At 40.1% G+C, this 15963-nt stretch overlaps 1 protein-coding gene across 4 annotated transcripts in view; it reads right to left on the reverse strand.

Annotated features, from left to right (window-relative positions):
• The window catches only part of VCAN (versican), a 123794-nt gene that overhangs the window by 46169 nt on the left and 61662 nt on the right, over positions 1 to 15963 (reverse strand). For 3 of the 4 annotated variants that reach the window (XM_029058875.2, XM_007656077.3, XM_039911238.1), the window contains one exon: positions 11136 to 14102. The exons of the other annotated variant lie outside the window; for it this stretch is intronic. In XM_029058875.2, coding sequence (XP_028914708.1) covers positions 11136 to 14102 — 2967 coding nt within the window. The remainder of the gene's footprint in view (positions 1 to 11135; positions 14103 to 15963) is intronic. 4 annotated transcript variants of the gene reach the window in all.

Consider the following 15963-nt stretch of genomic DNA (forward strand, 5'->3'; position numbering starts at 1 on the left):
TGGAGAGAAGATTCCTTCAACTAAGATGGACAATATCTTGGCCTACTTCAAGTGAGTAATTTTGGGGCTCAAACTTTTTCAGGGCCAGAGGGTGTTAGCTGAGGGGATGCAGCATCCTAGATAAGGCTGTCAGGCAATATTCTGGGCATCAGAGCAGCATTAAAACTTGTTGCCCCAGTGTCCCATCAAGAAGTCTGGACCAATGGTGATGCCAGCATGAATACTGTCCACTGAGCTCCAGCTTGGTAATTACTTCCTTAAATGATCTCAGCTACTAAATTTCGATGGGAAAATAATGGTCCCAATCAAATTTTGTAGCTCCCTCTAGGCTGTAAGGTCACAGGGGGCAGGGAACATGCCTACTAACTCTGTTATATTGTTCTCTCCCAGAAACCTAATTCAGTGCTTTGTACTAATTACCATTGATTGATTGGTAAAATGGCTTTTACAGTACATAAAAGGTTTTTTTATTGCTTACGCCCATGCAGATCTTCCTCCCGTCCAAACCTGGAAGTCTAAACCCAATTATTTTTCCCCATTTCCCTTGTGATTTAAGACCACATTATCATACACTGTACCAACGGTGAGAACCTCATTTAAAAACCTACTGTTCACAAATTTAAATGCAACATAGAACCTGCTGCTCAGAAAGAAGCAAAGAACCTGCTGCTCAGAAAGAAGCAATTCCAAAATCCTGTTGCTTGGGTTGGCTAGAAACATCTGGTGCAGTTTTGTAAGTTTTAAAATTTTTAACTAAGGAAATAACAAAAATATCAGTTCCCGCATCATCTAGGTGAGTCATTTGACCCCCAAAATATACTTTGGGCTGGCTTTTCTCATCCAGTGAAGATCAGTAAGTAGAGAAACTATCTAGTATATTGAAGCAGGTCGGGATGCCAATCCTCATTACTCAGGATTCAAAAAAGGGAAATTGGGTTATGTTTATCTCCCCCATTAGAGTGTAAGCTCCTTGTGGGCAATTTGTATCACATCTTTATTGTGTACTTTGACCACTGGAAATTGATCTCTTAGAAGTATAAGTATTTTGAAGTACTTATGGCTTAGTTTTACCAAGCAGAGGTCGGGTCTTGTCACCCAGAGACAAAATCATAGTGCTTTTCTGCAATGATAGGTGTCCAAGATAGAAACCAGCCTCGAGTCAGTCCTTAGCGTCAAAGCAGGGAGGCGTAGGAGACTAGGCACTCAACTGATGGAGGCCTTAGAGATGTTTGCTAGTCCATCAAGACCTGCAGGGAAGTTGTTCATTCTACATTTTTCGAGCACTTTCTTTGTGTATTGCACTTCTATGTATTAGGCACATGGGATAATGCACAGAGAAGATTTTTCCTACAAAGTCAGCAGTTAGAAGGATAAACGTATCCATTATTAATTAAAGACTTAACTTCAGCTTCTAGTGTCAAAGAAATGTAATATTGAAGTGAAGAGAATTTGATTCCCAAAATATCTTGGTTCTGACTCAATATGCATTCATGTTGGGCTAACAGCTGGGTAGCAAATAACTCATAAAGAGCATGAACTGCTGTTCCCAGATATGCAGATTCACTCAATCAGTAATATTTATTGAGTGCTTACTCTGTTCAGAGTACTCTAATAAGCGCCTGGGAAAGTACCACAAAGTAAGTAGACACAATCCCTGCCCTCAAGGAGTTAACAACCTCTTGAGGGGGAAACAAACATTAAAAAAAAATTACAAGCACCTGAGTCTATATAAAGATATCTACATAAATGTCGGGGTGAGTGAGGAGAGAGGTGAGTACTAACTAAGTGCTTAGGGGATGAGGACTCAAGTGCATAGGTGATATAACAGGGAGGGAAATGGAGCTGGGGGCATAATGTTTTAGAGTCAGCACAGGTTATGTTTTTTGTTAAAAAAACTTACTATGTGCAGAGCACTGTATTAAATGCTTAGGACTTACGATATGACTGAATCAGCAGATGTCCCCTGTCCACAAGCTTATCAGACTAGAGGGGGAGACAGACATTAATATGAATAAAATTTTTGATGAAATAAGGGCCAGGCAACATCTATATCAAAATTAGCTAGAGTCTTTGCTAGTAGCAGTACTCAGAAAGAATTAGGCAAAAACCCTAAAATGGATTGTTTTACTAGTAGGGGTGATAGTAGTGAGTGGTGAATAATCATAAAAATCATTATAGAAGGTAGTTCAAAGTAGAGTTTAATTCTTGACTGTCTGCCAAGCAATTCAAACTCCTATTTTTTATTTTCCTGATTTATGAATTCCTACTTACCAGTAAAATAGCATATGGAGAAAGCAACATCTAAGCTTTGAACCTCCACATTAAATCAAGTGTGTCTGGTATGTTATTTGAAATCAGCTCTATTAGAAAATTTACTACTTCCTTTCGGCAGGACCGGACACACTTTGAGAATAACTATCTCCTTTCACTTGCTAAAGATACTTTATTTCATGATGGACTCAGAACCATGTCCTGTGCTTACAAGTGAGTGGGCTTCACAAATTCTAAATGCTGCTAATTAACTTTCATAGGTGCCTTAACACGGTCCCATACAGATAAAGTGACTATACTGTAAACTTGTTTTGGACAGAGAACGTCTGTTAATTCTGTTGTATTGTACTATCCCAAGAACTTAGTACTTGTGTGTGAGAATGAGTGTGAGTCCTGTCAGAGAGAGACACACACTCACACACACACAGAGGCAAGGGCTACACAAATAGGCACACACAGGCTTTTATAAACAGAAACACAAGTGGCATATGCACACAAGATCAAATAGAAACATGACAGGCATACACACAGTCATACTAACAGTAGTATTGTTTAAGCATTTGCTATATGCCAACATTGTATTGAGCGCTAGGGTTGATAGTGCTTGGCACATAGTAAGCGCTTAACAAATATCATTTTTATAATATTCAAGTTTGGACACAATCCCTGACCAGCCCTGGGCTCACAGTCTAAATAGGAGGGAGACCATGATATTTAATCTCCATTTCACAGATGAGGAAACTAAGGCGCAGAGAAGTGACTTTTCCATGGCCACCCAGCAGGCAAGTAGTGGAACTGGGATTAGAACCCAGGACCTCTGACTCCCTGCCCCACTCTCATCCCTCTAGACCTTACAGCTTCCCCAAGACAACACCGAACAAACACAACATGCAGAACAACAAGACAACCTCAAAGGATTCCCACGACAGTACAAGTATACCTCTGTGGGAGATCTCTGGATGCATGAAAACGTCCAGCTGTAGCAACAGGTGAGGGAACGTCATTACTTAGATCCAATGTTTCCCCCTGCTTTCTCTGCCACCTCCCTGCTCCCTGCTAATCAGCTTCTATCATTCCTCCCATAGCCACAAGCTGCTCTCTTGGGTTTGCAGTAGAAATGACTTCAGAAATGGGTCAATCACATTTACTGAGTGCTTACTTTTCACAGAGCACTGAACTAAGTGGAGAGTACAATATAACAGGGTCAGCAGTAAAGTGCTGCCAGCACACCTTGACTTCACCTGATCTTATGGTTGTTGTTTTTTAAATTTTTGTTTTACGTTATTTGTTAAGCACTTACTTTGTGCCAGGCACTGTACTAAGTGCTGGCGTAGATACAAGCTAATCAGGTAAAACACAGTCCTTGTCCCACATGAGACTCACAGTCTTAATCCCCATTTTTACAGATGAGGTAACTGAAGCTCAGAGAAGTTAGGAGACTTGCCCAAGGTAAACAGCAGACAGGTGGCTGAACCGGCATTAGAACCCAGGTTCTAACTGTACCCATAAAAGAACCCAGTACCCAAACTGTATTTTCCAAGCCCTTAGTACAGTATTCTGCACACAGCACTCGATAAATACGATTGAATGAATGAACCTAGGTTCTTCTCACTCCCAGGCCTGTGCTCTAGGCCACATTGCTTCTCTTGTACTCAACTAACTGATGGAAACCCTAGGGACAGGACTCTCTGGAAACACCTCTATTCCAGCTGAAAGCAGAACCTCCTCAATTCCCACCAGCCCTAATAGGTGGCAGAAAAGCAAGTGGAATTCATGACCAACTTGCCTATTACTGACATAGGGTTTCCCATTTTATCTACAACTATTTGGCTAAATAATTAGGTTCAATATTTTGGAATTGGAGAAAGAGATACTGTTTTCTAAATATAAAATGTTTTAAAAAGAGAATCTCCTCCAAACATCAGTCATCCTTTTATATACATTAAAATCCCACAGAAAAATTTCACATGTGAATGAAAACTGGACTGAATATAAAAAACACAGGGGATTCACTTTTTCTTATGAAAAAGCAAAGAGCTATAAGATTTAAAGGGTGTAATATCTGCTCAAGAATTGGGAAGATCCCTTAACAGTGAAAAGTTAATGGGGAATGTGTTTTTGGTCACCCAGTATCCCGTAATGGCAAGTTACTGCTTTTGGATATTTGCTTACATCTGTTAAAAAAGGTCAAAAATTTTCATCATTAGTCAGAACTTAAACTGTTGACCATTAGAGTTTTAAAGCAGATCTTTCTTGTCAGAAAGATACCACTTTATATGAATGAATTCTTTTTGGTCATACAATATCAGTACTGGATTTGAATTTCAATAAGGATGCAGCTGCATTAGATGTGTGAATAAAACCTCTCACCACAACACATTTCTTAAACAAGAGAATGGTAATAAGATTTAAAAAAATTCAAAAGAAGTTTTGCAATCACACTACAACTCTTTCAAATGGATTTCAAACAGATTTTGATTCAGTCCCCTATAGTAGACATAATCTTAAATTTTAATATAATTTATGGATTCATTTAGTACAGATTGGACACTACTTTGGAGTAGAGTATTATATTAGAGTATTATATATTATATTATATAATTATTGAAATATAATTAACCCTTGAAGTCTGAGGGAAAGACTGACTATTCCTTTATTTTCTCAGAAGACAACTAACTGCCACAAGAAAGATTTAAGCTAAGTGGAAGGAAGATCTACCTCTTGGTAGAGGATATTAAATAGTGATTACTGTGTATTGTGTCCCCATTTTAAGCTTCAGATTCTTGCTTGAGGCCACAGAGAAAATCAGTGGGGAAACTGGGACTTGAACCTGTCTCTTACTAATAGTGTACTAATTGTAGAGAAGCAGTGTGGCTCAGTGGAAAGAGCACGGGCTTGGGAGTCAGAGGTTGTAGGTTCTAATCCCGGCTCCGCCTCTTGGCAGCTGTGTGACTTTGGGCAAGTCACTTCACTTCTCTGGGCCCCAGTTACCTCATCTGTAAAATGGGGATGAAGACCGTGAGCCCCATGTGGGACAACCTGATAACCTTGTGTCTACCCCAGAGTTTAGAACAGTGCTTGGCACATAGTAAGTGCTTAACAAATACCAGCATTATTATTATTAATAGTGTTAATTTATATTAGAGTACCCTGTTCCTGCTTTTCCCCATTAGGAAGTTGAGAGCCACACATCATTTTGTGTAAAGAGAATCCTTTCCTGAATAAATCCTTTGTTTTGATTGTTTTGAGATCAGACATTAGAGGAATAGGGGCCTAGTGGATAGAGCACAGGTCTGGTAGTCGGAAGGACCTGGGTTCTAACCCCAGCTCTACTCCCTTTCTGTATGACCTTTGGGCAAATTGCTTAACTTCTCTGTGCCTCAGTTACCTCATCTGTAAAATGAAGATTTAGATTGTGAGCTCCACATGGGACATGGACCGTCTCCAATCTGATTAACTTGTATCTACCCCAACACTTAGAACTGCCTGGCACATAGGAAGCGCTGAACAAATACCACTACGATTTCAGACAATTTCCGAGTAATCCCTCACCTTCTCGTCTTCAGCCATGGTTCTTACTCCATTAACTTTGCTTCAGAAGAACTATTTGAAAATAAACTGTTTTAATCATTTGGATGGTAAAGATTAATGAGATACTATCTCCACCTTGGAAAATACGATATTATCTCTTCTTTCAAAGAGTTGATGGATATCTTACCTCAGCTGAAGTAACCAACTCATTCAGAATTTGGAAACATAGTTAACCAGAAAGAAAAAAAATTATCACTGCTTGCTCTCCTCAGACCAACTCAATGTTAACTGAGAGTCAAGAAGAGATTTTCTTACTGGTTTGCTCCCCATGGCAAATTTACTGAAGATTTAAAAAAAAAATCCATTCAGAAGCAGACTTCTCACAGGAGAGCTGAAGGGAGGGAGGGAGGGAGGGAGGGAGGGAAAAAAAATTGATCCCCAATCAATCAATGGTATTTACTGAGTGTAGAGCACTATACTAAGTTCTCGGGGAGTATAATGCAGTAGAGTTTTTAAGATATGTTCCCCACCCACGAGGAGCTTACATTGAAGCAAAAAACATGGAATTTTTCTCATTTGGCATCTATCAGATAAAACTGAGAACCCTCTGAGATAGTCCTTATAGTGGGATATAGCCTGGTACTGAACCTCTGTTCAACTGGGCCTGGGACAGATTATGTGCCTCCTCACCCAGGGACCCTAAGGAATATAATTATCAGGGATTCCTCTACCAACATGGATGCTAAGAGCTGGGTGAGTGGGGAGATACAGGTGAAGAAGTTGTGCACTGAAATAATTCTTCACACCACTGTAAGGAGTGCCTTGTGCACAGATAAAGAGAAGATTTTTTCTTTGGCTTGAGGATGACACTGCTAATGGTGTGACAGTATAATGTTCCTGGGCAAGGTGGAGGAGATCGGAAAGGATCTCTCTCTATAAATATAAATGCCCATGAAAAGAAATTTCCTGTTCTCCCTTTCACAGGGGAGAAAATTGAGGCCAATACTTTTAGAAAAGTACAGGATGCAAGTGTTAGTGTCCCCAAACATTCCTATTCTATTTTCTGGAAATGGCTGATTTTTCCTTGCTATTTTCAATCTGCTCCCTGAAACCACAGAGTAGGAGAAGTCTTTGGCTTTTCCATACACTAGGGAACATGGTCTAAAATGTGGGAGGGATTAGTCAGAAAGAAGGTTTTTCTGAGTCTTCCTAGCAATAAGTTATTTTCAATACACAAACCTGGAAAAGTTCTCAAGCCCACAATTTTCTTACCAAATGTACTAAAACTGGGACTGAATGGTCTATTAAACACCACCACACTGATACTAAAAGTACTTTAACAAGGACACTCGCATCATGCTATTAACACCGTTACAAAATTTTTCTGCCTCATTAGCCCCTTGATAACCTTGACAGTAAAAAGAGTGATTTTTCATCCTCTGTCTACCTGAAGGTGAAATGGTGTACTTTTTCCCATTTCAATAAAGTGGCTGTTTTACCTCACCTCAAACTCAATTTTCTGTCCATGTAAAGCTAAATGAGTCTCAAACCTGAAGGGCAAAAACATTTTAATAATCCTTCTGAGGGGAAGATTTGTACTGGTGCTGGTCAAAATATAGAAATGACAGAAGCCAGCTCCCAGGGGTTTCCAAGTTATAGAGTTTCAATTGCACCTAATGCCCCGTGGCGCTAAGTGAGATGCAGGGAAATGTTCATGGCAGCTTAGCAGACTTCACTCAACCCAGGATGAGGCAAGGAGCTAGGCAGACTCCAGAAGTGAATGTCCTTCCCCGGATGTGGAGATGGGCCCTAGAGGGCACTGAGGCCTCACAGTTACCTCAGGGACATCAACCCCAGGCTGGGTCAGTTTCCATCCTTGGGGACTTCTGCAAGGGCCATATGACCTGGTGGTACAGACCCAACTTGAACCCCAAGATATTCTCAGCATGAAAGATGCTGAAGCTTGTTATGGAACCTTGCAATGACTAAAGAAAAAACAATCCTGCAGACTCTCCTCTTCCCTCTCCACCAGAATCCTGTAGCCAATCTTCTCATTTTTATGTTTACATTTGTGATTCATTGCAGAAATACGCTAATGTACTTAGCTTCTGCCAACTACTCCTGCTCATAGAATGTGAATTTTAACACCAATTACTTTTTAACATTAGTGTTTTCACACAATTCCATTGCTACACTGCTCTGGCTGGTTTCATTTCTCTTGATGAAAAGATGGTGCATGTCAAAACATACCACAAACAAGATGAAACTAGTACCAGATCCAGACTACAGCAAGCATCTTTGCAAAAAAAAACCCAAAATACTTCATTTCCCCCATCAAGATCCTGTAGGCGAACTATTTCTGATATAGACAGAATTAATTTTCATCATAATCTAAGCCACTCTAAAAAAGAACTACACTGACATTTTTGATCTTATAAAATTTTTATGGGCTGAAAAAAATTCCTTCAGATTTTTCCACTGCTAACTGTAGCTATCCTCAAGCAACAGCACCTCAATTTGCCATTTCAATCCATTCAGCACTTTGGGTTCACAGTACTGAAAAATCTAAATCAGTGTGCCTTGCAAGTACAATAAAAATTGTTAATTCGACTAATGTTAATGATATTCCAATTCAGAAGGATACATTCTAAAAACCAGTTGTGTGCATAGTTGACATGACAGCTAAAGAATCATGGATAATTCTTAAAGAGAAATTTCCACAGACACATATTTTTTCCACAGTAAGGTATATCTCTGCCCTGACCTTGATAATATTCAGCTATAGTCAGTGTTTTCTATTCATTACTTTCACTTTGCGCCTTCCTTAGATTCATTCTAGTGCCAGTGTATTGTATGGTTAAATAATTATTTGTCACAGAAAGCAGTAAATTTTATGTGAATAAGCAGCTCAAGATACTGGAATAAAATGTTCATTAACACAAATCCCAAAATGAACTGTGCTATTCTTTGAGGAGTGAAACCATTCAGAATAAGGTACAAAGGGAAATGGTGTGTTTAACTGGTTCTTAATAATGTTGGCATTTGTTAAGCATTTACTATGTGCAAAGCATGGCTCTAAGCAGTAGGGTTGATCTGATAGTACCTTTCTGGGGGATAGAAGCCATGACCTAAGAAGCCTGTGACCTTTCAAATATGGGTCACAACATATATTACCCACCTGCTGTATTGGGAGTGTTTAAATTTACACCATACAGATGAGTGGAAATCTATTGACCCCTAAAGCCTCTTCTTTAAATCTGAGATAATACTGACCAATGGGACCCATTTTTTATCTTATCTGTTATCTACCTTATCTGGAGGTCTCCTTCTTCAGGTAAGTAGATGTTGCTAGAAAACTTATGTAGCTGTCACCTAATTTTTTTAGGGATTGAAAGATAATTTACAAGCAAACCCACTTGCTAGAACCAGTCCCTTAGAAGTCCTTTCACTGCCCTCAGGGTCAGTTCCCATTCTCCCCAGTACAGGTGGAGGAGAAAGGCAGAAGTAAAGCATTCAACCAGCCACTAACATGGGCCTATGGTCCATAGGAAATGAACCCTTGTCAATTCTGTCCACTCTGGAGGAAACCCAGCAGTTTTGCCTTTTTAAAAAAATCACTATAGTGACTGGGCATACACATTTTTCATTCTGATTTACAACTGGTGTTTTTAGACTGTGATTATTTTTTTCTCACTTTTTAAAGGGAGTTTGCATCCCTGCAGAATGAATGTAGACACACACACATACACATACACACATATACATACTTTCTCTCTCTCTCTCTTTCTCTCTCTCTCTCAAGCTCCGGTCATCTTGGGGCAATGGAAACCCAGTAGTTCTCCCCTCCTTACTTGGTCCAGGTGAAGGGCTTTTTTTCCCCAATACTGCTGAAGCTACTTTGACCATGGCAAAGGTAAGGGAAAAGGGGAGGGTAAAAAGAGGGAGAAATTCATGTGGCAAGGGATGGAATGGTCTCATGGAGTCTCTCTGAGGTTGGTAGGCCCACAATTGCTGCCTAATGTCCAAAGTTACTATCACCCATAGTAAAAACGGGAAAAGAAGACATGACTGAGAAAACAGTTACCATCCTCAACAGCACGAATTTGCCCATGGACAATAATTTTCCCTTCTTCGCCAGATAACAAAAGTCTTTTCTAATACTTAAATAACCATAGTCATTTTAACCTCCTGTTAATTTGATACAACCTGCACATTTCAGGTGATCTGGACTAATAGAACTGACTCAGGTATTTTGATCTATACTCCAACTACTCTAGCATTTACATTACCTAGTTGGAAGGGAAAGATCGGATCATGTCAATATTCTTCACCCTCAAAGTTTTATGGATAAATGAATAGAAAAACAGACTTCTAAAAAACTCATTCCAAAAAGGACTGTCATGTTTGCTTAAGATAGGCGATCTAAGAAATGTACATAAGGATAAAATCCATTCAGAACCAGGAAACCATCACAAAAGAGTAAAACATCTAAAATACTCAAGACAGTGTCCACCTCTCCTCCTTTATTTTCTTATCACAACGGATATCCATCTGAAATGAGGTTATTTAAGAATTAAAAGTAATTTTAAAACACCCTGACAGCCTGTTTGAATTTAGGTAACTTCTGCATCATTTTGCTCTATGTCAAAATACAAATCGCAACGTTGCCGCGGACTAATATTGCATTACCAATTTCTGTTCTGTATAATCATTCGATTAAATCTGCATACCCAGGTACAGTTCAGTTATTTCAGCTAAAAAAAATGTGTTTGAACTTGCATATTGGGCAGTACTTCAATCTCAGAACCTTCAAATCACTCAACTCTCATCTTGCAATTTCTATAGCGAATCTGTAAAATCCTGAAAGAAAGAAAATCCTGAAACAATCCTCAATATCTCTCTGGGAAAGCATCACAGGGCTCCAACACTTTTTTAGCTGTCCACACTGTAGATGCTGTTGTTAATAGCTACAGACTAATGAAATGTTAACACAGTCCAATGCTACACTTAAGAGTAGTAGTGCATGGAAGGACACTATGAAATTAAAACATTTTGTTCCACATGATCTGAAATGATATAAAAAAATTAATGATTTGGTTATATTAGATGGTAAAGCAAGGAATAGCCACTCATAACTCAGACTATCAAATGTTTGCCATGTTCTCAGAACAACGTTCCAATGTATCACAGCCTAAAATATCAAATTAATGGGAAAATATGTTTTACACACTCCAATGACCTTCAAACACTCCAATAGCCTTAAATATGTCGCTTTTTCAAAAAGTAACTAATGAAAAAACGCCCATTACTCTGAATGGTAAGCAAAGACTTACCTGTCTTGTTGCGTGTGACCTCAAAAACATGTACTATGATATCAGGGTGGGATTTCTTCCCCGTTTGGGGTTTTGAAGTAGAAACTTCCTGACGGTCTAGAGCCTCTGTGCTTTCCTCAGTTTTACGCAGCCCTGTTGGTCGTACAACTGAAGCAGCACTTGTTGTAAAATATTCTCTATCAATTTCTATACCTTCTTCCTTGGTTGTTAATTCATCGGGAGTAGTGGGTACACTGGGAGGAATGGATTCATCGATTATGACGATGTCACTGGTAGTTTTGTCACCAGGTTCCTCATCAACCGCAGGTAGAATTTCTTTAGTAGTAAAGCGTTCAGAGACCGACGTAGGTTGGACTGTATCTAGGGGACCAGTGGTGCTCCCTGAGACCGTGGTTTCATTAGGTGAATGCTCAAAATGAGGTCTCTCCAACCATCCTGAGCCAGTCTCACTCTCCTGTGGGAAGGTCTCCGCCTTTGTCTCAGTGGAAGTTTCCCACTGGGGCTGAGTAATACTATCTGTGGTAGAAGATCTTGAAGGTGACACAGGTGGTACAGAACGGCTGTCTTCTCTTTTGAGTTCTTGTTCGGTCACTGGACTTATATGTACTTGGGGCCTTGAGCTTGGTGTTATTCTCAGGGTTCTGCTGGGCTCAGTAACCACATCAGTAGGGGAAATGGCTTCATGCACTGTTGTTCCAAGAGTTGTTCCTTTGACTATTGGAATCTCTTCAAAATCGGGTACCTTTCCATCAATCCCCAAGTCGCCACTTGAGGTGGGGTATGCTGATCCCTCAGTGTCTTGTTTCTCTACTTTTTCGCTTGCTTGTAGTGTTGTAGACGGCAGGGTGGCCAGAGAGCTGAAAGAGGGCTCCCGCTCTGCATCTTCTGTTATGGTCGTTGAGGGCGCTCCTGGAGAAATGGTGGCTTCCAGAGCGGTCTGCTCAGTAAGCAGCTTGTCTTTTGCAGTTTCACCTCCTAATGTAACAGAAGGCCCAATAACGTCCCATTTGAAATCGGTAATTTCAGAAATAGGAATTGCTTGCGTTACACTCCCAGGTTTTTGCGCATCACCGTTATAATGAAACGCTGATCCTTCCATGTCCGAGGTCTCTTCATACGGATGAAGAGTAGTTACTGCTCTGGGGGCTTTCAAATCCAATTCATGGAAAATAGTACTCCTTTCCACAGGTTCATCAATTGGCTGTTCCGTTCCTGGGAGAGGGCGAAGCTTTTCTTCAGTTATAGAATCAGTTACAATGGACTCTTCCTTTACGGCAGCTTTCGTCGTTGACTGAAAACTTGCTTTCCTTTTCTCCTCACTTGACCAGGGTTCTTCAGTAAACTTCACGACCGGGCTTTCAACACTATCCGGAGAGGGAGTAAATGACTTCACAGTGTGTTCGGCTAAGCCCGTAGTCTGTTCTGCTTTTTCACTCACCCCTGCAATGGTAAGGACTGCAGTAGGCAGTTCTGTAACATTAAATGGCTCTAAGGATTCCACAGATTCTGAGATGGTGACGTTCCTTTCCTCCAGTGACCATTTGGATACTGTGATCACCTCCAAATCTAAAGTGCTGCGTGTGGAATGAGTTGTATCGGTTTCAAAGGCAACTGCCGGCATTGTAGATTCTTCTTTGTGCCTCTTGGCTTCTGTTGACTCCACACTTGTACTAGTTTGGTCAGTGATTTCTGAAACTGGAACATCATAATGTTTGGTCATTTCCCCAGTATACTCTGTTACATAGATTTGCTTTGGAAAAGCATCTGTTCCAGGAAAGCCTTCTGCTGTTCCGGAGAATGAATCTTGAGTGCCATCTTCCCTCTCAACAGTAGGTAGCCATGCGGTAGAAGTTGGAAGAACATGAGAGATTGTTATCTCCTCCAGACCTGCTGTTTGCTCTTCAATCTGAGATGACCCTTCTGTTTGTTGAGACCGAAAAATAGCAGTTGCTGTTCCCTCAACTAGCTTCTGTGGCGAAGTTGACTCTGGGGAGGAGAAGAACAATTTCTCTTCTGTATGATTTTCAGATGGCGGAGCTAAGGATGTGTGTTGGTGGATAGAACCTTCAGGCCAAGGTTGTGTATCTTCAGTAAGTGGCTCTTCACTTTCAAGCGTAGTTACAGGTGAAATTTCTGTAACTTCTGCAGACTCTCTCTGAGTTACATTACTCTCTTCTGAGGTCTTTGAGACAGTAACAAATTCTGGAACTTGTGTTGGAACCAAAGTACTCTGATCTGGCCAAACAGTGCGTAGGCTTTCACTGTCATCATCTTGACCCACGGTGAATCCAAAATGGCCTGTCGGCCTCTCTTCGGAAATAACATGGGTTTTCAGTTTGCTTTCCGTTTTTGCCTCCAGAGGCATTTTAGTGGCACTCTGGACCATTTCCTCCCCTGTCATGGTAACGGAAGTCCCGGTTGCCAAGGACTCCTTTACAGGGGTGTGCACTGTGGCTCTTAGAGATGTTACCCAAGGTCCCACCTCTATTTGTTCTGTTGGCGTCACACCCTGATCAGGGATATGATGCGAGCCGACAGGTAGGCTGCCAGGTCTGTCTCCCTCTGGGACAGCTGGTGTCCAGAAAATGTCTTCCCCACCGTCAGGTCTAGCTGGGGTTTCAAGTGGTCCTGAAGCAGAGGATGTGGGTTCCAGTTGCCACGGTCCACCTGTACTCCCAGCGACACTAGGTGATTCTGCTGCCGTGCTGTCTGTAGCAGTCTGAGTTTGACTCGTGTGCTCCTGAGGCTGCTCGTGAATCATTCCATGGGGTGAAAATGGGATGTGATGTTTACTATCCAAGATTGATTTTCCCATAGGCGGGACATTTGTTTGCGTGTCAGTGACTAAATGGGGATTAAGTGTAGCTTTGACAGGTATTATTTGTGATTCCTTTGACAAATTAGGAGATCCAGTTTCCACAGGGATACTCAATTCGATGGTGGTAGTCTCTGATATGTTCTGTTTAGCTAGAAAAATAAATTTCAAAAAGTCAATTAGAGAGGCAACGAAGAAGTGTTATGCTTGCATGACCCATGTTCTTTTTCTGAGGAGGACTTAAAAAAAAAAAAACAAACCACCCAAATTCACCTAAAGGAAAATTACTGCTCAGATGAACACCTGATTTTCTTTCACTGATCAATTTGATCTAGTAAAATGATTTTGCTAGGTTTGGGGACTGTTTTTCTTAATTAATGATAGGTATAGAGTGATTTTAATGATAATGGTGGCCTGAAAATTCCTTAAGAGTTATAGTCTTTGGAAACAACACAGTATTGACATGACTAAGGGCTTGTTCCAGATTTGTAAAATTCTAATAGTGTAATTCTACACACCTATGCAAGAGAGATTTAGGTCCATTTTTCAGGCCCATTTTAGCTTCCCTTTGCCCCTTTAAGCTGAGAATGCTTTTCAAATAGTTCAAAACCTCCAGGGAAAGGGAGGGCCTTACTTGCTGAACAGAAACAAAAAGCAATACTGAATACAGTAAAAATGACTTGTAAACAGCCAGCTTAAGAATCTAAAATGGAAACTGACAACTGTTACTGAATCCTTGGTTCTCAAAGCAATTTCTTTATGTCCTTATCAACAACAGCCAAGCTTTAAAAACTGTTCCCCAAAGTACTAATGAACACTGAGGGGACACAAACCTTGCCATTTGTCATATTGCCAGACAGGTCTTATTCTATGGTGAGTGTGTAATAAGGTAACTCTCTTGTGTGGTTTTTCTGAGCTTTCTTTAGCATTTCACTCAAATGCAAAATGGTCAATGAAATACCACATGGTATATTTTTGGCCTGTAATTACAATCGCCAAAAGGACTCTTGAATAGCAGAAGTATGCTTCGTTAACATGTCATCATAGAACAATGGAATCCAATGCCTGGTATTTCCCAGGGACCATCTAGATTGCACAAATGGATTAAGATGATGAGTGAAAATGACAATAGACTCTCTCCAAATACTCTCACTAACTGGAAGGAATATCCTTCAAGGAATGTGAAATGGTTTAAATTGTTTTGGAAATATTACGGTTACTTTCTACACTTAAACCGAGGAGGACTAGCCTTTGGAGCTGGCAAATATGAAGCTTTGTCAATTAACTGCCTAGTATAAGAGATTTTTGCTCTCCTGAATTCCCCACAGTATACAAAGTTCCAACCCATGAAACATGGGGAAGAGAAATCTTCTCCGGTCAGGGGTCTTGGCTTCAGGATTGCCATTGAAGTCATCAACTTCAAATACTGTTACATTCTAGTTTGGACATGAATGGGGTCATTTTACTTATCGGAAGGTTGTTCATTGATTTAAGATATTATTATTACTCTTATCTTTATTTATTGGAAGGTTGTTCATTGACTGAAGAGATTGTTATTACTCTCATCTTCTGAAGCAACAAGCTTATTGATTTTAAAATAGATATGAACAGAGGAAACTGTCATACTGCCTTATTTGGAGCCTGCTAAATATTCCAGCCACAAGTGATTCCTTTGGATTTTTTTTAATGCAAGAAGTATAAATCAATAACCACTGGCTGGGGTCATTAAACTTTCATATTCGCTACATTCCCCATAGTGACTGAATAAGGTTTATTGTGCTTTCCAGCTCCAGGATGCTTGTCCTATGAGCTCCTATAACTGTAATGAATAAGATTATTATTTTGAATAACTGTAATATAAATTTATAATTTATTATGAATATGATTGATTGATTATGACCATTTGCTGCCAAATCTTGGATTTTTCTGACAGTTCCTACCTGCTAGGAAATAGTAGAAAATGTACAAGTTCCTATGGTAACATCATTTAAAAATTAGTAACTCTCCTCAGTG

This window comes from Ornithorhynchus anatinus, chromosome 1, assembly GCF_004115215.2.
Source record: "Ornithorhynchus anatinus isolate Pmale09 chromosome 1, mOrnAna1.pri.v4, whole genome shotgun sequence".
NCBI lineage: Eukaryota > Metazoa > Chordata > Mammalia > Monotremata > Ornithorhynchidae > Ornithorhynchus > Ornithorhynchus anatinus.